Raw genomic sequence first — 22,015 nt, 5'->3', positions numbered from 1 at the left:
GTCTACATTGCTAACCTGCCTATCTAATTGCATATTTCAGCAAGATACATGCACAGCAAACAGCATCAGTGAAAACCGTCTAACATTTCACTCCAAAATCTCCTATAGGTGTTCCATTGGGTGGATACCTGGTGACCTTGTGGGCTATAGCTTATGATTTACAACATTTTCATAATTGTCAAACATTTCGAAGAACCCTTTAGCCTAGTGGACGGGGCAGTGTTATCTTTGAAGAAAACATTTTTATTAGGTGATCAGTCAGAATAACTTCATTCTAAGTGGAAAGACAACCCAAAGTAGAAACAGAAATGCTGTAATACATCAAGAATTATTTTTCATCACCACCTTTAAACAAGCAAATGGCAAAATGCCTTAGATTGGTCATTACTGAACATTGAAATGTTATAAAATCATAACGTGAAAAAGACAAAGGGCTATTATCTTGCTGAACTCATTTCACCTTTACCCTAATTAACTATGAAATGAAAGAAAAGAAAATATTATTATATATTTGTTTTGATTATTAGCACAGTTGACATAATCAGGTTAGAATGTTTGAATGTTGAAAGAATATTTATTAATTACAGCTGAAAACAGTATAAATGGTTTTGTTTTGTTTTTTTTGTATTTGGACAGGTAATCTGTACTTCACAAATGCCTTCTTGACAGAGACCTACATCGAAGTTGTTCGACTTAACACCACTTTTCGACGTGTTCTTCTAAAGACCCAGGTGGACATGCCACGTCACATTGTGGTTGATCCGAAAAACAGATTCCTCTTCTGGGCTGACTATGGGCAGAACCCCAAGATTGAAAGAGCTTTCCTGGATGGTACCAACCGGACTGTGTTGGTCACATCTGGTATTATTACACCAAGAGGGCTTGCTCTGGACCACAGGAATGGGTATATCTATTGGGTGGATGACTCACTGGACATGATTGCAAGGGTTCCGCCCAATGGAGGCGAGACGGAGATTATACGGTACGGGAGCCGCTACCCGACTCCCTATGGCATCACTGTGTTTGAGAATAACATTATCTGGGTGGACAGGAACCTGAAAAAGGTATTCCAAGTCAGTAAAGAACCAGGAAACACTGACCAACCAATTGTGATCAGAGACAACATTAACATGCTGAGAGACGTCACAATTTTTGACCAGAGGATGCAGCCCTGGTCAGCACAGGAGCTTAATAACAATCCCTGTTTAGTGTCTAATGGGGGCTGTTCTCACTTCTGCTTTGCACTGCCTGGCACCCAGACTAAGAAGTGTGCATGTGCCTTTGGAAACCTGGCTGTGGATGGTATGACCTGTGTGGTGTCTCGTGATGATTACCTCATATACACTACAGAGAGTACAGTTCGCTCACTACGGCTTGACCCTGATGATCATTCCCTGCCTTTCCCTGTGGTCAATGTGGCCCGGACCTCTGTAGCACTAGATTATGACAGGCTGGACAACAGGGTTTATTTCACCCAAAGCTCTGGAGCAGGACAGAGCAAAATCAGCTACATTAGCTTATCATCTCCTACCTCACCTGCTACCGTGGTGGCTTCAGGTACTGTACTATATATGTAAAATGTGTGTGTTGGGAACTTGGTTTAGGCAGTGTTCCAACAGGGGATTTGGAAGATTAGTGGCATAAATTGTATAATGCTTTTGATTATATAATGGCATAAATATAAAAAGTGAATATGCAATCATTTAAGTATTTTAGCTTCAGTTGGTGTGAGAGTGATATTAATATGATATTAATAATTCATTTCATTGTAGAACAGGGTCCTAAAATGACTTTTAATCAATTTAATGTGTAAAAGTTTAGTGTTCCATGATGCAGTTTTTTGCCTATGTAGTAATATGGTCTGTCTACATCTTCTGTGTATGTAGATCTGGGTGCTCCTGATGGTATTGCCTATGACTGGATCAATAAAAGGATCTATTACAGTGACTATGTTAATCAGACCATCAACTCTATGGCCGTGGATGGGTCACAGAGGACTCTTATAGCTCATGTGCCCAGACCACGAGCCATCATGCTGGACCCATGCAGTGGGTTGGTATCTATCATGTATTAGTTGAATGTACTATTACTATTGGTACTGGTTCATAAAAGTACAAATATAATCTTACAGTTCTTTTTATGTCTTCTTGCATGCCTTATTCGAGGTTATTTTGAGGTTCCTGTGAATAAAAATGTCCTTAATTACCATATCCATTACAACTGCTTATCTTGTTCCAAGTTTCTTTCTATTCTTATTTAAGAATTTTTTGTCTTTAGATACATGTACTGGACTGACTGGGGAACCAATGCTAAGATTGAGCGTGCAACTTTGGGTGGAAATTTCCGGACCGATATTGTTAACAGCAGTTTGGTGTGGCCTAATGGTTTAACCTTAGATTATGATGAGCAGAGACTCTACTGGGCCGATGCTAGCCTGTAAGTTTCTGTGCCTTCTATTTATACAGCTCAATAAATCACATTTTCTTTCAACCACATTCCATAAATCGTTGTTTGTCGGTTTATTTCTGTTTAATCAGACAGAAAATTGAGCGCTGTTCTCTGACGGGCACTAATCGTGAGGTCATCGTAAGCACAGCCATTTACCCGTTTGCCATGACTGTGTATGGACAGCACATTTTCTGGACAGATTGGAACACACGCAGCATCTATAGAGCGAACAAGCACGATGGCTCGGACCAGAGGGTTATGATTCAGAACCTTCCATCTCGGCCTATGGACATCCATGTGCTGTCCAACAGCAAACAGCAGCAATGCAGCAGCCCTTGCCTGCAATTTAATGGAGGCTGCAGCCATATCTGCACTCCAGGTGATCTTATTTATCAGAGTTTATTATATTGATAAATAATGAAAAAAAATCATTTGCTTTAAGGAGCATTCAGGCATGCAGTTACCTTTTGTCCTGAGTATTTCTCGTACTAAGAGACATTTTGCTATGCTTAGGTCCTCAGGGGGCAGAGTGCCAGTGTCCATCAGAAGGTCGCTGGTACCTGGCTGACAACAAATACTGCATCCCTGATAATGGCACTCGCTGCCAGCCAGGCCAGTTCACCTGTATGAACGGTCGCTGCATCCGTGGAACATGGAAATGTGACAACGACGATGACTGCGGTGATGGCAGTGATGAACTGGAGAGAGTGTGTGGTAAGCTATACTTGTGTGCTATTGTTTCAAGCCATGTAATCTTTAACCTTACCTATACTTTTATAATCTCTAACTATTTTTTGACATGTACACTCCTATCCAGTCACTTTTTTGAGGTATTTAAGAGTCTTTTAATTTTTTTTTATCACTTACCCTGACAGAACCTGAATTTGACTACTTAGTGGCTTCTTTCTCTGCTAGCTGGAGCACCTTTTGTGCTGATGTCCAAAAAAACTTCAAACTGTAATCATAACAACACTCTTGCCATTGCTTTTATCGGCTATATAATTAGCCTAGCTTGCCGTCTTGAGTCAATTTATTATTATCATCAATAAAAGCTAAATCAAAATCTGTATAAAAATTTAATAAGTTTATTTAACTCTGGCAATGAAAAGGTTGCTTGCCTTCACTGTAGCAGTGGAGGCAGAAAAGATGAGCTGCTGTAAGTTACAGCAGGATGTCACATTGCATACCAATGAATATCCTAATAATAGCTGCAATCTGAGCTATCTTGGCAATGAAATATATTTGAGTCAAGAATGTCATAAAAAGATTTTTTAATTGTGCACTGGTGGTTGTGAATAATGAGCTAATTGTTGATTGGTTGATTTGTGACATGTGATTCTGATGTTTTAAATGCATGCTGCAATTATATTTTTCTAGTTTTCTCAATAATTCATGTAATGTCAATTTTTTACATCTTGTACTACTGCTATTGTCTCTGCTCAGTCCTCTGCTAATGTGTGGCCATTTTCTGCCTAATGCAATACAATGTCTCTGTCTCCAGGATTCAAGAGTGATTTCACTTTTGGTGTGTATGATTATGTTTCTTTGATCATCTGTTGTAGAATAAATATAGATTTGCTTGCATTTATTAACCTACTATTAGAAATGACTAATCATTAGAAAATACATTGCTTTTTTTGCATGCAGTCCCACAAGTGGCGGCATTTATTGCTCTCTCAGGTAATATATAGTGTTTGCAAACTAACTTATTTATCTACTGATAGTAGTGCCAAGTTAATCAAGTACCTTTTTGGAAAATCAGCTTGTATGTAATGCTTGTATGCTACGTAATGTCTGCTTGTAACTACTTCGCTAATAAAGAGTCTGGATTGGAAGCTACTGGAGTCAGCATCAACATCACAGCTGTAGAATATCATGTAAATTTGTTTATTGTTGCTTATGTTTTTTTTGTTTTTCTTAAAAAAGTAGTTTATATTCTTTTTATTATGATTGGCAGCTTTTCACACCTGTGAGCCCACCCTGTATACCTGTGGAAATGGCCGGTGTGTGCCATACCACTACCGCTGTGATCACTACAACGACTGTGGTGATAACAGTGATGAGGAAGGCTGCTTGTTTCGGCCCTGCGACCCAGACACAGAGTTTGCCTGCAACAATGGCCGCTGCATCGCTCGGGAGTACGCGTGCAATGGCATCAATAACTGCTTCGATAACGGAACGTCAGATGAACGCAATTGCGGTATGCACGCATTATTCTTAATTCTATTATGTTTCATTATACCACAGCAATGTTGAATTCTTGATTCAACTTGGCCAGAAGGTTTTGGTTTATTTTCTATACCAGCATTTCCGTGTTGCATATCAGCATATCAGTTTAGTTCTAACATTTTATCATTTCTATAGCAACAGTTAATTTACTGGGGCTTATATGATAGATGCTCCACATTAGCCTCTTTTAAGATTTTTTTTTTATGAGAGGATGCATATTTAGCATTATTGGAAGGAGTCTCCAGTGTTAGCACTTATACAGATAGAGACAGTGTAGTTGTTCCTGTAAGTTTTCCAACAAAGGGTCTTTACTGCCTAATAGCTTTGCGGTTTCCTGTTAACATGACTAGCTGTGTGTTTTTTTCTCCTACTAACATCAGAAAAAATAATGGCTGATGAGGAAACGACTGTTTATAGCTGTTATCATATTATAGCTGTTATATAGATGTTATAATGTAAGTAATAAAATACGTAACAACAGGGACTAGTTTTGCAAATGCTTAAATGTAACCATAAATGGATAAAAAGCATGGCATGGATGGGGTATAAGAGGAATAAATCTTCTCCTCAGGATGTTCTGTTATTGATTCTCGTTTGATATTTTGCTCTCTAGCTGAGAGGACGTGTCAGCCTGGTCACACTAAATGCCAGAGTACCAACATTTGCATCCCACGTTCCTACCTGTGTGATGGGGATAATGACTGCGGAGACATGAGTGATGAGAGCCCCACACACTGCGGTAAGTTCTGTGTCTAATATAATAAAAGTGTAGCATACATGCAATGAATAGACACTGTGTATAAATGGTTTGGTAAGAGCTTAAGCTTTAGTTCTGCTTTCTATTTGAAAGTTTCTTGTACAGAGTTGTGTTGTATTTAGTTACACTCCATTTTAAGTTCAGGATTGATTTGTGTCTAGTATAAGACATATACATTTAAGGTTAGCCTGAAATATGGGTTGAGTGATTTCACAGTGCTTTATGAACAGCTAATTCAATTTTGACATAGTTATACTGAAAGCTTGTGTTGTGTTTAAACTTTTTAGCATTTTAAGCAGTAATCATTAGTAACTAATAATCGTGGTTTGTTTATATGTTTTTTTGTGTGGGTCAAGTGGATGATTTTGTAACTCATTTTGTAAATGAGTTAGCATAAAGATAAACAGGACATCGGGAACAAACCTTTTCTGAATTTGTCTAAAGACCTTGTTAGTTAAGGCCATGCCACAGTGGGTTTATCTGTGGTTTTAGAAGAGGTTTCAGAAGAGGTTTTCAGAAGAGGCCCTTTTTTTGAAGATTACTTGTGACGTAAAGTCTCCTCTGCCTCCTTAGCAACATCTACGTGTACCCAGAATGAGTTCCGCTGCACAAATGGGCGCTGTATACCAGCACACTGGTACTGCGATGGTGGCACTGACTGTGCAGACGGATCAGATGAACCTTCCACCTGCAGTGAGTAACCTTTCATCGTTAGATTTACTGCAGAACATACATACATTACATGCTGTATATCCTCTTAGAATGATCAATTGAAGAGCTATGGTCACTAGCAAATTTTAATAAAGTTGAAAACATTTCTGAATATAGCCTCAATTCCTCAGTAACCAGTTGATAACTAACAAAATAGACTTTCTAGTTAAAACTGGCATTAATTTCCTGGTTCTAGTACACAGTTATAGAAAGGAAATTATTTATGATCACAACAAGCCTCAGGTAACAAGAGTCTGTTTGAGATTTAAGTGTCAGTTGTTCAGGTTAAAATATTCTTACATGTAAGTGTTAAATCATGTGATGTCTTTATTTTTTGTAAAGTTAGCTAGTTAGTTTTAGGTATTTCAGACAGGTGTTTTAAGCCATAAATGTCTAAAATGAATGTCTTTGTATTAGTTGTAGTAGTGTTCCTATAGTGGAACCACTGACTGCCTTTCAAATGATTCTCCCATACATAAACATTCTCTTGCTTTTGAATGAGTTAACGCAGCACAATAATTCTTGTTCTCATGCACTTGTTCACAGCATACCAGTGTCTTTGGTGTCTAGCTTGTCAGGATCTGAGTACATTACAAGAATTTTCGATTGCCATTGCACTGCTCCTTGTTCAGGCTTGGCTTGTGCTTGTGTTAATCCTACAGCCACTATAGTGAGAACCTGTAGCTCAGACCAGTTCCGCTGTGATGATGGCAGGTGCATTGCAGCCTCCTGGATCTGTGATGGAGACAACGACTGTGGAGACATGAGTGATGAAGACCAGAGGCACAACTGTGGTTAGTGATCCTCAGCTCATTTTCTCTCTCTTGCTCTGTCTCTTGTCTCTGTTCTCTGTGAACTTATTTTTCCTATAAGTTCTCATCTCATCTCTAGTGCAATTCAGTTCAATGCTGACCTCTTCTATCCTCTACTCCCCTCTTTTGTACTTCCTTATTCAATGTAGACCAGTCAGACAGCTCAATAGAAATGCAGAAGAGCCTGGCTCGTGGCTGATGTCTAAAGTGTTAGAGTAAGGAATCTGCATTCCTGATTTCTCCTGCCTGACTTGCTGCTTTGTGGTTGTGTATGCTGCCTGGCTCTCTCTGGATTCCAGCTGCCATGCATTTTCTGTCCAGTGTGTCTGTTCACAATACGCAGCCTGATTCTGACAAGCCCAAACAATGTGATGCCAAAGTTCAGTCAATTGGGACCTAGCCAGTATGACCTTAAAAGGATACCTCATTGTGTAACACCATTAAAATGTTAAAATGTATGAATAGCTGAATTGAAAAACAGATGTCTTTATTGTAATAAATCCTTACTATGCAATCTTCTTAGCATTCTGTATCCTACATTTGTAGAAAACAGCCTTAGTTGCATGCAGGACATTTTTACAGAAAAGACATGATCGTTTCTGTCATTCTTTTTTTCATTAATGTAATTAATGTAATTTAGTCCATATATATATATATATATATATATATATATATTTATATATATATATATATATATATATATATATATATATATATATATTCGTATATATATATATATATACACTATATTGCCAAAAGTATTCGCTCACCCATCCAAATAATCAGAATCAGGTGTTCCAATCACTTCCATGGCCACAGGTGTATAAAATCAAGCACCTAGGCATGCAGACTGTTTTTACAAACATTTGTGAAAGAATGGGTCGCTCTCAGGAGCTCAGTGAATTCCAGTGTGGAACTGTGATAGGATGCCACCTGTGCAACAAATCCAGTCGTGAAATTTCCTCGCTCCTAAATATTCCACAGTCAACTGTCAGCTGTATTATAAGAACGTGGAAGTGTTTGGGAATGTCAGCAACTCAGCCACGAAGTGGTAGGCCACGTAAACTGACGGAGCGGGGTCAGCGGATGCTGAGGCGCATAGTGCGAAGAGGTCGCAAACTTTCTGCAGAGTCAATCGCTACAGACCTCCAAACTTCATGTGGCCTTCAGATTAGCTCAAAAACAGTGCGCAGAGAGCTTCATGGAATGGGTTTCGATGGCCGAGCAGCTGCATCCAAGCCATACATCAAGTGCAATGCAAAGTGTCGGATGCAGTGGTGTAAAGCACGCCGCCACTGGACTCTAGAGCAGTGGAGACGCGTTCTCTGGAGTGACGAATCGCGCTTCTCCATCTGGCAATCTGATGGACGAGTCTGGGTTTGGCGGTTGCCAGGAGAACGGTACTTGTCTGACTGCATTGTGCCAAGTGTAAAGTTTGGTGGAGGGGGGATTATGGTGTGGGGTTGTTTTTCAGGAGCTGGGCTTGGCCCCTTAGTTCCAGTGAAAGGAACTCTGAATGCTTCAGCATACCAAGACATTTTGGACAATTCCATGCTCCCAACTTTGTGGGAACAGTTTGGAGCCGGCCCCTTCCTCTTCCAACATGACTGTGCACCAGTGCACAAAGCAAGGTCCATAAAGACATGGATGACAGAGTCTGGTGTGGAGGAACTTGACTGGCCTGCACAGAGTCCTGACCTCAACCCGATAGAACACCTTTGGGATGAATTAGAGTGGAGACTGAGAGCCAAGCCTTCTTGTCCAACATCAGTGTGTGACCTCACAAATGCGCTTCTGGAAGAATGGTCAAAAATTCCCATAAACACACTCCTAAACCTTGTGGACAGCCTTCCCAGAAGAGTTGAAGCTGTTATAGCTGCAAAGGGTGGACCGATGTCATATTGAACCCATTTATTAATTCATATTAATTCAATTAATATAATATTAATTCAATTAACCCATTAATTCATATTAATGAATTGGATTAGGAATGGATGTCACTTAAGTTCATATGCGAGTCAAGGCAGGTGAGCGAATACTTTTGGCAATATAGTGTATATATATATATATATATATACTAAACTCTCTGATGTGTAGGTGAGGTTATTTGAAATTATCTAAAAATGGGGACCTTTTTAATAAATTAATTTATAAATAAATAAATAAATAAATAAATATAACAACATAAATAAATAAATATAACAAATATTATAAATATAATTTTCCAAACAAATGTACTTCAAGCATTGTAATTAAAAAGTTATTTGTCATATTCACTGTTGCTGATTTAGGCTGAAATACAAATGTTATTCTATACAGTATAGAGGTTGTCTTCTGATTGTGTAACATACTTGTATTTCAACATAATTTGCTGTAGGCCTAACACACCTTCAAGAAAAATTCAACCTCGGGATCAGTGTGACTTCAGCAAGTCTGTTTTTGAAATTGTTAAATTTAAATGCTTAAATTAAACAAATAAAAATGGTCAGTAATGGATAATGGATTTGGAAAGTATTTGAACAGTGAAATTGGCTCCTACTCCTAATTGACATGCTGTGGTGAGGGTTGAATTTTATTTTTAATAAAATTCATTTGTCAGTGTGGCATCCCTGCATTAATATTGGCTCTTAAAGGGACAGAGTCGTATGGACTTTTATTTTCGGTGGTTGTATTGTAACATCAAATGATCAAGGTTGTATTTTAAATTGCAACAGGTTCGAAGTTATAACAAGGCATGTTTTAAATTGCCACAAGCAATAACATTGGGCCTTCCCATTTTGCTGTATATATATCATTGTGAATGGTCATTCTCTAATCATTTTGGTGGGTTTTGACTTCTCAGCTAATCGAACCTGCACAGCACTGGAGTTCACCTGTGTGAATAATCGGCCCCCACAGAGGAAGTGTATCCCTCGGGACTGGGTGTGTGATGGAGATGCAGACTGCTCAGATGCGTATGATGAACACCAGAACTGTACACGCAGGTCCTGCTCTGCCAATGAGTTCACCTGCAGCAATGGCCTCTGCATCCGCAGTGCATACAGGTCAGAACTAATACTAATGTACTTATATTCTTACACGAGAAACTGATATGAACTACATGACCAAAGTAGTAGTATGAACACATCACTTCATACAAGAATAAATAAACTTGTTAACTGTATATCTATAAATATGTCACTGCATGCAAATGTAACATGTGAAGAAGGATAGGATGAACAATAAAGAGTAATTGATTTAGGTGCACTTACAAATATCTGTCTTGCATCTGTTCTGTGTGGTAGGTGTGACCGGCGGAATGACTGTGGAGACGGTAGCGATGAGCAAGGATGTACGTACCAGGCATGTCAACAGCACCAGTTCACTTGTCAGAATGGCCGCTGTATCTCACAGGACTTCCAATGCGATGGCGATAATGACTGTGGTGATGAATCAGATGAGCTGCCTCACCTGTGCCACACTCCAGCCCCTACCTGCCCTCCTGGAAAGTTCAGGTGTGACAATGGGAACTGTGTGCCGTCCAGCCAAGTGTGTGACCACAGCGATGACTGCAATGATAACAGTGATGAGAAAGGCTGTGGTGAGTAGATGCGATACAGTTAATACAAGGATATTTTTGTTTTTCAGCACTGAAAACAATACTGGATGTGAAAAGATTCTAATAGAGCAGTGTAATAACTTCGTCATTATGGGATTTTTAGGATACTTTAGAACTTGACACCATCTGCTGCTGCAGTAGTAATCACTTGATATTTTTTCAGGTATTAATGAATGTACAGACCCATCTGTGCACCACTGTGACCATGAATGCACCGATACCCCTACCAGCTTTGTGTGCACATGCCGTCCTGGCTACCGCCTTATGTCCGATAAGAAGAGTTGTGATGATGTAGATGAGTGTTCAGAGACGCCCAGTGTATGCAGTCAGATCTGCGAGAACACACTGGGCTCATATGTGTGTAAGTGTGCACCAGGTTTCCTGCGGGAACCAGACGGGAGTCGTTGCCGGCAGAACAGCAACATCAGCCCTTACCTGATTTTCAGCAACCGCTACTACCTGCGCAACCTATCTACAGATGGAGAGGCCTACTCACTCATCCTGCAGGGCCTCAGCAGCGTTGTGGCTATGGATTTTGATCGCGTTGATAAGCGTCTCTACTGGATCGATGTGAGCCAACGTGTGGTGGAGAGGATGTTCTTTAATGGCACAGGCAGAGAGGTTGTGCTGAATGGCATTATGCATGGAGAAGGCCTGGCTGTGGACTGGGTGGGACGGAAGCTTTATTGGGTGGACAGCTTTCTAGACTGTCTGAAGGTGTCTGAGCTAGATGGACGATTTGTTAGGAAGTTGGCTGAGCACTGTGTGGATGCTAACAACACCTACTGCTTTGAGAATCCAAGAGCCATTGTGGTGCATCCAAAATTTGGGTGAGTGGATGGTATTTAGTCTTTCTTTGTTTAGAATATTGAAGTCTTGTTTGAAGAGTGTCAGCTTTTCCTGACACAGTGTTCAGTTTTTACATTTTACAATGTACGAGTTTTGATTTTGCAGTACAAATATAATTGCATATTCTAAACATATTGTGACATAACTACTTTCGAAAATAGTAATACTGCCGTATTTAATACTGTATGCATTCAATTTTCACACTATTTTTTCAGGACCTGAGCTTGTTTGTGCTTTGAGTGTGATACAGTTACTCAAGTTCAATGTTTGATGTCATCAAACTCATGTGTGGTTTTGGAAATGACGATCAGTGGTTTGCTTTAAAGAAAACTCTGCTTCGGGCTGTACTGGGTTTTTTTGAGTTTCACAATAGCATGGAAAGGAATTATGGGGTCTGCAGAAACTGACTGCCTTCTAGATAAATTGAATGAAGAAATAATCTGACTACACTGACTGCAACAAGAATATAATTACTGCTATATACAGTAATATCAATATCTTTTTTGTAAAAATCAAGAGTTTGTGCAAATTAGATGTGATGTATGAACTAGTAATTGATCTCCATGAGCCTTCTGTATGTAAACAATCCAGTGGTTTACACTTTCCCTCAAACAAGCCCAGAGTCAACGTTGGATGTGAAGTTGAGCGTTTGAGTTTAGTCTGAAACAGATTGTAGACTTCTTCATCAGGGACATGAATGAAATGGATGACATGAATTGCTACAATGTTATTTTGTCACACATTTGACATGTGACAGCTGTGTAGGTTACTAATAAAATAGCACAATAAGTTCTCAAATGAATTCTGTTTGTTATTTGTAGATATGTTTACTGGACTGACTGGGGACATAAAGCTTTCATAGGTCGTGTTGGGATGGATGGCAACAACAAGTCTGCAATCATTACTTCTAAGATCGAGTGGCCCAATGGCCTTACCATTGACTACACCAATGATATGCTCTATTGGGCTGATGCTCATCTCAATTACATTGAGTAAGTAAAATGTTCAACAATTATCTTATAAATATAATGCTATTAAATAAATAAAACTATTAAAAAAAATTGTGTCCAACACTTTCAAAATCCTTCAGGTACTCTGATTTAGATGGCCGCCATCGCCACACTGTATATGATGGTGTGCTTCCTCACCCGTTTGCCATAACTGTGTTTGAGGACACTGTGTACTGGACAGACTGGAACACTCGCACAGTGGAGAAAGGCAATAAGTACAACGGCACTGGGCGCCAAGCTCTTGTCAACACCACTCACAGGCCCTTTGATATCCACGTGCTTCACCCATATCGTCAGCCCATAGGTGAGCCTGGGACAGAGGAACTCAAGCGGGGTGTAATCACAAGCTCTACAGCCGGCTTTTATCCTTTTGGAGCCATTATTCCAATTATCTCTGATCATTATCTCCTCCTTTAAATGTCTACTTAAGCCATTTTCGAGTATGTGCCAATATTTACAAAGACAAAGACAATGCAGCAAGTGTTTTCTCTCCTCCCCCTCTTTGGCCAGGAAAGTCAATCCGTTTTATCAATCACGTATTTTCCCAAGACAGATTGAAGTCTTTAGATACCCTTGTCTTATCTCTGTAGGAGGGAGGTCAACCTCTGTTTCTCTGTGGTAAGTGCATGTGGTGTAACAGTTTCTCTCCCGGTCCTCAGTAACCAATCCCTGTGGAATGAACAACGGCGGCTGTTCTCATCTATGTCTCTTAAAAGCTGGCGGGCGGGGATACACCTGTCAGTGCCCTGACCACTTCCTGACTGTGCAGATAGGGGGCGTGGCCCGCTGCCTACCCAGCTGCTCCAGCACACAGTACAGATGTGCTGACAATGAGCGGTGAGTACTTCAGACCTTAGCATCTGACTGGCCTGGGTGTGTAATTCTGTGTACAGCAATTGTAAACACCTACATTTGTCCGGTTTCTAATTGGGTGCTTTCTCTGTCTTTGTGTAGTTGCATCCCTATCTGGTGGAAGTGTGATGGGCAGCGTGATTGCAGGGACGGTTCTGACGAGCCTTCAACATGCCCTGTGCACCACTGTAGACTGGGCCAGTTCCAGTGTAATGATGGAAACTGCACCAGCTCACATTTCCTGTGCAACTCAAACCACGACTGTCCTGATGGATCTGATGAGGACACTGTGCTGTGTGGTATGGAAAAACTTTATTCAATCACATAGTCATTGGTAATATTATATTGCAGCCCAAGAGGTGTAATATTAATTCTTGTTACATTTACTTTTCCCATAGTTTAATATATTCATGCTCTAACCAGACCAAACATTTCCTTTTTTCTCCATGTCTGACAAATTCATTTAAGCAGCTTTACAAAAAATAAGTGCTTCATATCAAGATTTATTGACCACCCTATTGACTGCCTTTAGTCTTATATAGATTTTCCAGAGCTTTCTTAGAATATGTAACAAAATGATTGTCAACATTCATACACTATAGATGTACTAGATAGAAATTCACTAAAAAACGTTCACATTGAGATGATCTGTCCCTCTTTCAGCAACACACCAGTGTGAGTCGCACCAGTGGCAATGCAGTAATAAGCGCTGTATCCCAGAGGCATGGCAGTGTGATGGGGAAAACGACTGTGGAGACGGTTCAGACGAGGAGCCCTCACACTGCTCCAGTAGAACATGCCGTCCCGGCCAGTACAAGTGCAGGAACGGTCGCTGCATCCCTCAGAGCTGGAAATGCGATGTAGATGATGACTGTGGAGATAACTCGGATGAGCCCATCGATGAGTGCAGTGAGTGACAGTTTGTGCTGTATTTTAATCAGGTCGTTCATGCATATTAGACAACTTTATAAACATTATTTCATTATTATCATTATTTTAGATAGCATGGCTTCCTAAACAAAGATAAAATGCATTAATTTTGAACCCAGACAACAAATTTTCAAAACAAAATCGAGTTCAACTAACAAACACCATGCCTCTGATTTAGTAGCATTCAAAGTAACGAGAATGTGGAATTTGTTAAACTGTCACGCTAATGTTTATAATAAATATGTGCATCATTTATTTATAGCACTGCTAATTGAGTAGCATGTGTGGTGTGAGAGTTTGGAGGACTAGAATGGGATGAGGTGGAAGTCAAAATATCCTTTGGCATGAACTGGCATATTAGAATTTGTTATATATTCTGTTTTTATATTACACTGTGTTGTTGATTGTTGCTTTGTGGTGTGTTCATAGTGGGTCCAGCGTATCGATGTGATAACCACACTGAGTTTGACTGCGTTACAAACTACCGCTGTGTACCTTTGTGGGCCGTGTGTAATGGACAAAACGACTGCAGGGACAACAGTGATGAGCAGAACTGTGGTGAGTAAAACACACAGCAAGCGTCTTGACTAGTAACTTTATTAGTAAGGTTGTGAGTTGTCTAGCTAGAGTCATTGCTGTGCACTTGAACAAGGCCTTTAATACTCAGCTGGTCAGCTTTGTACTTAGATTATATGCTGCCTCACCTTTTAGTCCCTGTAGATAAAACCACCTGTCAAATAAATACATGCAAATAATATGCCTAATTTAAAGCGCCACTCGTAAACCAAATCTGATTTATAAGTGATCCTCTCAAGAGTTACATTTTAGGATGACTTTCCAGACAAATTGGAAAATCTCAAACCAATCTAAATACTGTGAGCTTAATTTGAGCACATTCCTGCGATTAGGGTGAGAATATGCTAATATAATGTCAATAGCTTTAATTTAGGAGAAATCTTTTCAGAAATCAGTGTTTGAAGTATGGTGTGTGGTGATGTTAGAGATGATTATGTATTCATCCCTTCACAATCCAGTTGTACATTAGCAAGAGAAGAGCCTGCTTTGATGAATAGCTCCGTCTGACCTTTACCCTCAACCCCTTGCTAGTCTGAAGCTACAGCATAGATTTATGGTCTCTGTGTGTCTAGTTCTGTGTCAGGCACCAGACCAGTTTCATCCTCTGTGGGTGTCCGTAAATGGAATAGTAAAATTACTTTAAGTGTGTATTTTTGTCATCATATGTAGAGCTGTGTGATATTAAAAAATATTTTAGCTCAATATCCTAATATACTGATTATGTGACCACGATAATATGTTACAATTAAATATAATTAAATATGAGAAGTAAAGAAAATCAGATTAAGTAATTCATCAATAAATCTAATGGCTTTTGTTACTTTCTAATTAGGCCACAATTTATTTGATGTTGCCTCTTCTCAGTCCCCACTGGTAGCTGCACTCAATAAAAATCGACCACTTCATTGATTCAACTGCAGTAAAACTCTGATTAATATAAAATGTTCAGAACTAATAAAATAATTTATATATCAGTGCATTTATGTAAATGCCATATGCATGTATATATGGACATTCCTATGTAAGCTGTCAGTACAGATTGAGTTTTGTGGTCTGACCCTGACACACACATGCACATACACACACACACATGCACAACTCCAGTCCTCCCAAGTGTTATCAGCATCCCCCCACTCCATTAGTGCCATCCTGCACAGAGAGGAGAGATCTCCCTAATCTGAGCATAAGAATGCCAGGTGGGGCACCTCTTGGATTCTATGTGTGTGTGTGTGTGTGTGTTTGTGTGTGTGTGTGTGCATGCATCTGTATGTTCAGAAGTGTCTGTGCTTCTCCTCTCCTCACTTCTCAGATCTCCTCTGTAGCGTATCTGCCATGACTCAGTGTTCAGTGTATGTGTGTGTTGCGTGTGTGTGTGTGTGTGTGTGTGTTGAGGGAGGTGTCTATACTCCCTTTCCTACTTTCATCCTAGCTGTAATTAAATCTACTGTTTTCTCTCTCTTCAAAGTTCAGTGCTGCATTTATCATCATGTCTGTATTAAACAGCATGCCACAAGGTGCTAAAGAATGTCTCATTTATCTCTTCTGTCTGCAGACTCAAATTGTAAAATTAGTCCAGATAACAACTTTGGACAAGTGGGAGATACTGTTTGTTTAAGTCATGTTTAAACTCAACAGAATGTTCACAGTATGCATATATATATTTAAGTGACATGTTCAGATAGTGTAGGTTTCTATATAAAATTCAGAACTGTGATTATCGTCGAAAAAGAATATATTTTTCAGCTTTTTCTCTAGTGTATTGATTGTGTGCATGAATAAAATGTGAGTTAAAACACCTAGCTCTTTATTTATTTATTATTTTCTATGTAAAAAAGACTGATATGGTCATTAAGAGAGGATGTGCTCTCCATTAACTTATAAACTTAAAGATAGTTCATGAATGCATGTCCCTATTTGTGAGTAAATGTGTATTAAAACTTGAACTCTGTGTCATGTTTATAGAGGAGTTGACCTGTGACCCCGCTGGAGATTTCCGCTGTGATAACCATAAGTGTATTCCTCTGCGCTGGAAGTGCGATGGAGACAATGACTGTGGAGATGGATCAGATGAACGCAACTGCAGTGAGTAGCTTGTATTTCAAAAAAAACTCTGAAAAGGTTTTTTTTGACCATGGTATGATTTGAACAGACACAAATAACGTCCATTTCTCCTTATATGTGAAGTTACTCAAATGGATTGTGACACACATTAGCTTTAATTTGATCAAGCCATGCACTTTACCTGTTGAAAAAAATGTACCCATTTATACGGAGTAAGTTAAAGATATATATATTAGTGTGGTTGTAGAATATGTCCTGTAAATGGGATGTGGAAGCTTAGTGATTAAGGTGTTGGTCTACTGTTTGGAAGGTTGTGAGGTCAAATCCTAGGTCCACCAAGCTGCCTTTGGTGGTCTGCTGAATGTCGTAAATGTTTTGTACAATTCCAATTTGTTTGTTTCACAATATCACATATTACAGTTGCTTATGACACACCCAGTAGACTTTCGCAAACATTCCTTTCATATTTCAAACATGTTACAAGATGGCATCACATAATCAGCATGGTATTTAGGGAAAATTGATGGTATTCAGAGTTGAGTTACTCAGCTGTAAAAGCACATTTTCTGGGAGTTCCATTCAGGTTGCTAATCTAATACCTCCAAGGCTGCAAGGATTTTCTTAAGAAGAAATGTCAGAGACGGGGGTTTTTCAATACAGTATACTTTGTACTGTGTACTTTAATTACAAGCACCTTGCCTTTAACATTAAAATATATGGGGAATAGAAAATGCACACTAAAGTAATATAATGTACCATAATGGCAACAGATGATTAAAAATGGAAATAAGGTAAAAAGGACAAACATTAATTCTAAGAATGCAATCATGGCAACCATTCAAATAAAAGTCTTGTGGCAGTATATACCATTGCTTCATGCAGCAATACTGCAATTATTCTTAATTATTGCATTAATCATGGCAAATCTGGTTCAGTGTATCAGTATGAAGTTGACCTTCATTATTTAACAGCTTATAAGATCTGGCACTTCTTATTATTTTGCATTTGAATTTTTGTGCACTAATTGTGCACACAAAATAGTATAAAGCCACGGGATGCTAAAACAAAGTCATGAAACTGTAATAGTACTGGTTCTGGAGTTACATTTGAGATTTCAATACCAATAAACATTGGTTTTTGGTATTAACTATTCCCTACAAATGCAAAACAAGGTATTTTTTTTAGTTTTTCCTTTCCTTTTATAAAGTCAATTTTAACCATGGCAATTGGGGAAATAGTGAACTATGGTTTCTTCTACCATATTATATAAAAACCCAGTATTATACACCCAGACTTGACCTAAGAAAAACCATTATAACATTGTTATCAAGAGTATAACAAACAGAGTTACCATAAGATGCAATAGTTAATCTGTGTCAGGATCATAGCTGAATATCTAATAAATATAATTACCCAAACCATAGGTCTCAGCTCTGGGTGCGAATATGTCAGCTTTACAGAAAAAAAAAACCTTGTGGAGAAACAGGAGGGAAGAGTGAAGGGAGGTTAGATAGTGAGAGACAGAAAAATGGAGTACAAGCAGGAAGAGATGAAGCTCTCTGTTGAAAATTGTGAGTTGGGTGAAAGGATGATGGGAGCCTGCGCTAAATCACTGAGATTTTACACTGAAAGGGGTGCTGATTTTTTCAGCACTTGTCTCTCCCCCCACACAGGAGCTGCCGTGCTGCAGTGCACAGCTTCACTCCTCCTAATGAATTCATCTATGAACTCACCTCATAAAAATGGCCCTCAGAACAGAGGGGGGTTCTTTATAACTGTGACAGGCTGTAAAAAACAACCTGTGGCTCATTAGATAACCCCTTAATCCTGTAACATAGCAAAACACAACATAACCAACTTTGTTATCAGTGTTAAATGTTTGGTTTGTGTATGTGAGAGAGATTTACTGCGGCATTTTTGTGGTGTTTTGCACTTAGACTGCATTTGACAATCAAATACTTACTGGGCATTTGCAGAGTGTGTCAATTATTGTCTTAGAATAATAAATCATATCAGTTATAGTGTTTTCACACATGGGACTTTACCACCGCATATCCATCTTTATCTTTAAACTGTCCAGGATGCCTGTGTTCACATTTGATCTCATTGATTTCAAACACATGAGCTCACACTCATCTTCTCTCAGTTTACGCCCTGTTTTTACTCTTGGCTTATGAATAACTGAATCACCTGCTCTGCTGCTTGCTTGTTCGTTCCTTTTCTTCTGTTTTTGTTGACTTTTCCTCCTGTTGTCACTCCACTGTGTTAATCTTTCAACTCTCAGAGCTTGTCAGCAGGTGTAAACGTATTCCTCACTCTTATAACCAAACACCTGATGCATTGTATTCACTGTTAGTACTGAATAATCCATAGTATCGTGCTGAATACTACGTTTCAGGAATGAACAAATATTAAACTGGGTGTTTGAGGAGGTAAATCATCACCTGAAAGTGTGTCAGCATGGCTTCTGTTCTTAGATGAGCTTCCTGATTATTTACTAGGAACTGCCTCGTCTTAATACTAGTCTTTGGAAATTATCACAGCTCCACATATTATTATCTACATTTTCCAGGAATTTCAACCCAGACTTGCGCTCACATTTCACCTCTACTCACCTCTGTGTGAACATGTAAATGGAGTTTAGGCTTTGTATTGCCTGTGTACATAGCATGTAAAAATTGTTGTTATTTTATATCTTCACCTATAGGAGTTACTGTTCTGGCCTGTGCTGTGTAAAGGAAACAATTCAAGAATTAATAAAATGAGAAAGAAAAACGCAAACTACATAATCATAAAACATAAAAACATAAATTTTCAAAACCTGATTTATTAATGAAATTGCCTTAATTCAATTAGATTAAGATTTAACTGAAGCATATACAGAGAAACAAATTAGCTTGTTGTAGTATTTTGTGTGTGTGTGCGTGTGTGAGAGAGAGAGAGAGAAAAAGAAAAAGAAAGAGATTGACACAGTTTTGTGCATCTGCAGACCCTCGAGCATGTACAGAGAGCGAGTATCGCTGTGACAACCTGCGCTGCATTCCTGAACGCTGGGTGTGTGACCATGACAACGACTGTGAGGATAACTCGGATGAAAGAGACTGTGGTGAGCAGAGCCTCTTTGTTTGGCTGGCGGGAGTATACAGTGGGGGCGTGGCAACCTCATTCTCAAACTTTCTCCTGAACTGCTGATGCAAAACCATCTTTTATCAGTTTTAGTGGTTTTATTTGCCATATAATTAATGGCTGAATAATTATTTACTTACAAATCATGTTGCATCATGCATGAGCACTTTTGAATTCTGGTTTTACAAAAGAAAGCAGTTTTATGACAATACATTAACCATGAGGCATTCACAGGGAATTATACAAAAGAAAGCATTATTCAGCTAAATAATTACCGCTATTTGTGCATTTTAAATAGGCCTGTGTTAAACATATAAATGTTATGTGTTATAACCATTTCCTAGAGTTTTGTTATTTGGCAGGGCTTTCCACAGCATTTCTGAGCATCTCATTTTACTTGTAGAAGAATGCTAAGTGCTTAGCTCTGCCACACCGGTCTCACACACTTCCTGCGAGGGAGAGAAGCACAGTGCCAGCTTTCTATCCCAATGAGAACATTGTCTAGCTGCATCCTCCTGGATGCAAGGCAAATGGCACAGACTGCGTGATCCATTCCTGCTGCCTAAGCAGTGTTTTATCCTGTTTGTGTAGACCGGAGACTGTTGTGTGAAGTGTACTTTTTTTTTTGCTCTAATTGTGTTGTAGAGTTGCGGACCTGCCATCCTGGATACTTTCAGTGTGATAGTGGTCACTGCATCGCTGAGCGCTTTAAATGTGATGGCAGTGCAGACTGCATGGACTTCACTGATGAGACATCCTGCCGTGAGTTCCTCCTCTTTCTTTACATACTGTATACAACTCCTGGAAGCCCAAGTCAAACAGATACAACTGAGTTATTAAGATGTAGGTTTTGACACATGCTCTTGTGAAAAAATATCCATTCCAACATTTCAGTATCTAATACATTAACACAATATCAGTGCTGTTTTGACAAAATGCTTGCAGATGTGTTCCTTTCCCCCATTAACCTTAGTTTGTGCTGTCCTGTTTCTAAAGATTTTCATTTAAATGGTAATTACATCAAATAAGTATTTTATAGTAGCACAGCCAGAAGAAACATTTATATTGTATTTTTACACTGTGTCTTCTTGCAGAAGGTTAAAATTGAGTTGTTTTCATTAATATTATAACAATATCATCCTTGCATAATTATTTTTTCAGATTTGTTATTCTTTATTTACTCAGTAATCAGTATCAGTAATATTGCTGGATCCCAAATAGCCTCTGATTTAGAAGCTGTTGCATTAATATACTTTTAAAAGCTTGGCACTATATACTTACTAGATCATATGAGATTTAGTCAAAGGAATCATTTTAATATTTAACTTGAAAATACATAAATTACATGTCGCAAATGTCATTATTCAGATCCTATTTTTATATCAAGTAACTATCAAGTAGTTATTGAACACATGATCTAAACTATCAATTTCATGATCTAACTTTCAATTAAATATATTTATACTGTCTCCATCCTTTGCAGCAACCCGTTTTCCGAATGGCACATACTGCCCTTCATCCCTGTTCGAGTGTAAGAATCACATCTGTGTTCAGCAGCACTGGAGGTGTGATGGGGACAATGACTGTGGAGATGGTTCAGATGAAGAGCTGCATCTTTGCTGTGAGAGACTGTACACGAATATAAGCATAGACCTTACAGAGCTAATGTGTTAAAGAAGTGAAAACAGAAACTCGTACAAATAATTGAGATGCTATGCATCTTTTCTTTTTTTCAGTGGATATACCGTGTGAACCCCCTTTCCGTTTCCGCTGTGACAATAACCGCTGTATCTACAGCCATGAACTCTGCAACACTGTGGATGACTGTGGAGATGGAACAGATGAAAAACAGGAGCACTGTGAGTAGAAACTAACTACAAAGGGGCAAATACCTTTTAGCAGACAAAACCTTTAGGAAAACAACAGTTTAAAACAGGATCTAACATGTTTGGTTACTATTAGATTTGTTTTTCAATATAGTTTTTAGTGGTCTAAAATGTTTAGTGGTACTTGAAGTGTAGCAAACTATGTGAGAATTCCTGTTCGACATGAACAG

At 38.9% G+C, this 22,015-nt stretch overlaps 1 protein-coding gene across 9 annotated transcripts in view; it reads left to right on the top strand.

Annotated features, from left to right (window-relative positions):
- lrp2a (low density lipoprotein receptor-related protein 2a) overlaps positions 1-22,015 on the top strand; it is a 64,615-nt gene that overhangs the window by 32,967 nt on the left and 9,633 nt on the right. For 5 of the 9 annotated variants that reach the window (XM_058392426.1, XM_058392424.1, XM_058392425.1 and 2 more), the window contains 25 exons: positions 637-1,557; positions 1,887-2,052; positions 2,278-2,436; positions 2,538-2,827; positions 2,962-3,162; positions 3,950-3,973; positions 4,096-4,128; positions 4,406-4,648; positions 5,291-5,416; positions 6,008-6,127; positions 6,808-6,939; positions 9,800-10,001; positions 10,242-10,537; positions 10,719-11,385; positions 12,226-12,396; positions 12,495-12,718; positions 13,074-13,251; positions 13,369-13,565; positions 13,930-14,175; positions 14,626-14,754; positions 16,735-16,854; positions 19,823-19,939; positions 20,605-20,721; positions 21,443-21,580; positions 21,696-21,818. In XM_058392426.1, coding sequence (XP_058248409.1) covers positions 637-1,557; positions 1,887-2,052; positions 2,278-2,436; positions 2,538-2,827; positions 2,962-3,162; positions 3,950-3,973; positions 4,096-4,128; positions 4,406-4,648; positions 5,291-5,416; positions 6,008-6,127; positions 6,808-6,939; positions 9,800-10,001; positions 10,242-10,537; positions 10,719-11,385; positions 12,226-12,396; positions 12,495-12,718; positions 13,074-13,251; positions 13,369-13,565; positions 13,930-14,175; positions 14,626-14,754; positions 16,735-16,854; positions 19,823-19,939; positions 20,605-20,721; positions 21,443-21,580; positions 21,696-21,818 — 5,340 coding nt within the window. The remainder of the gene's footprint in view (positions 1-636; positions 1,558-1,886; positions 2,053-2,277; positions 2,437-2,537; positions 2,828-2,961; positions 3,163-3,949; positions 3,974-4,095; positions 4,129-4,405; positions 4,649-5,290; positions 5,417-6,007; positions 6,128-6,807; positions 6,940-9,799; positions 10,002-10,241; positions 10,538-10,718; positions 11,386-12,225; positions 12,397-12,494; positions 12,719-13,073; positions 13,252-13,368; positions 13,566-13,929; positions 14,176-14,625; positions 14,755-16,734; positions 16,855-19,822; positions 19,940-20,604; positions 20,722-21,442; positions 21,581-21,695; positions 21,819-22,015) is intronic. The other 4 variants (XM_058392428.1, XM_058392427.1, XM_058392430.1 and 1 more) reach the window with 2 other exon arrangements.

Source organism: Hemibagrus wyckioides, linkage group LG06, assembly GCF_019097595.1.
Source record: "Hemibagrus wyckioides isolate EC202008001 linkage group LG06, SWU_Hwy_1.0, whole genome shotgun sequence".
Taxonomy (NCBI): domain Eukaryota; kingdom Metazoa; phylum Chordata; class Actinopteri; order Siluriformes; family Bagridae; genus Hemibagrus; species Hemibagrus wyckioides.
This window is presented reverse-complemented; position numbering and strand designations above follow the sequence as displayed.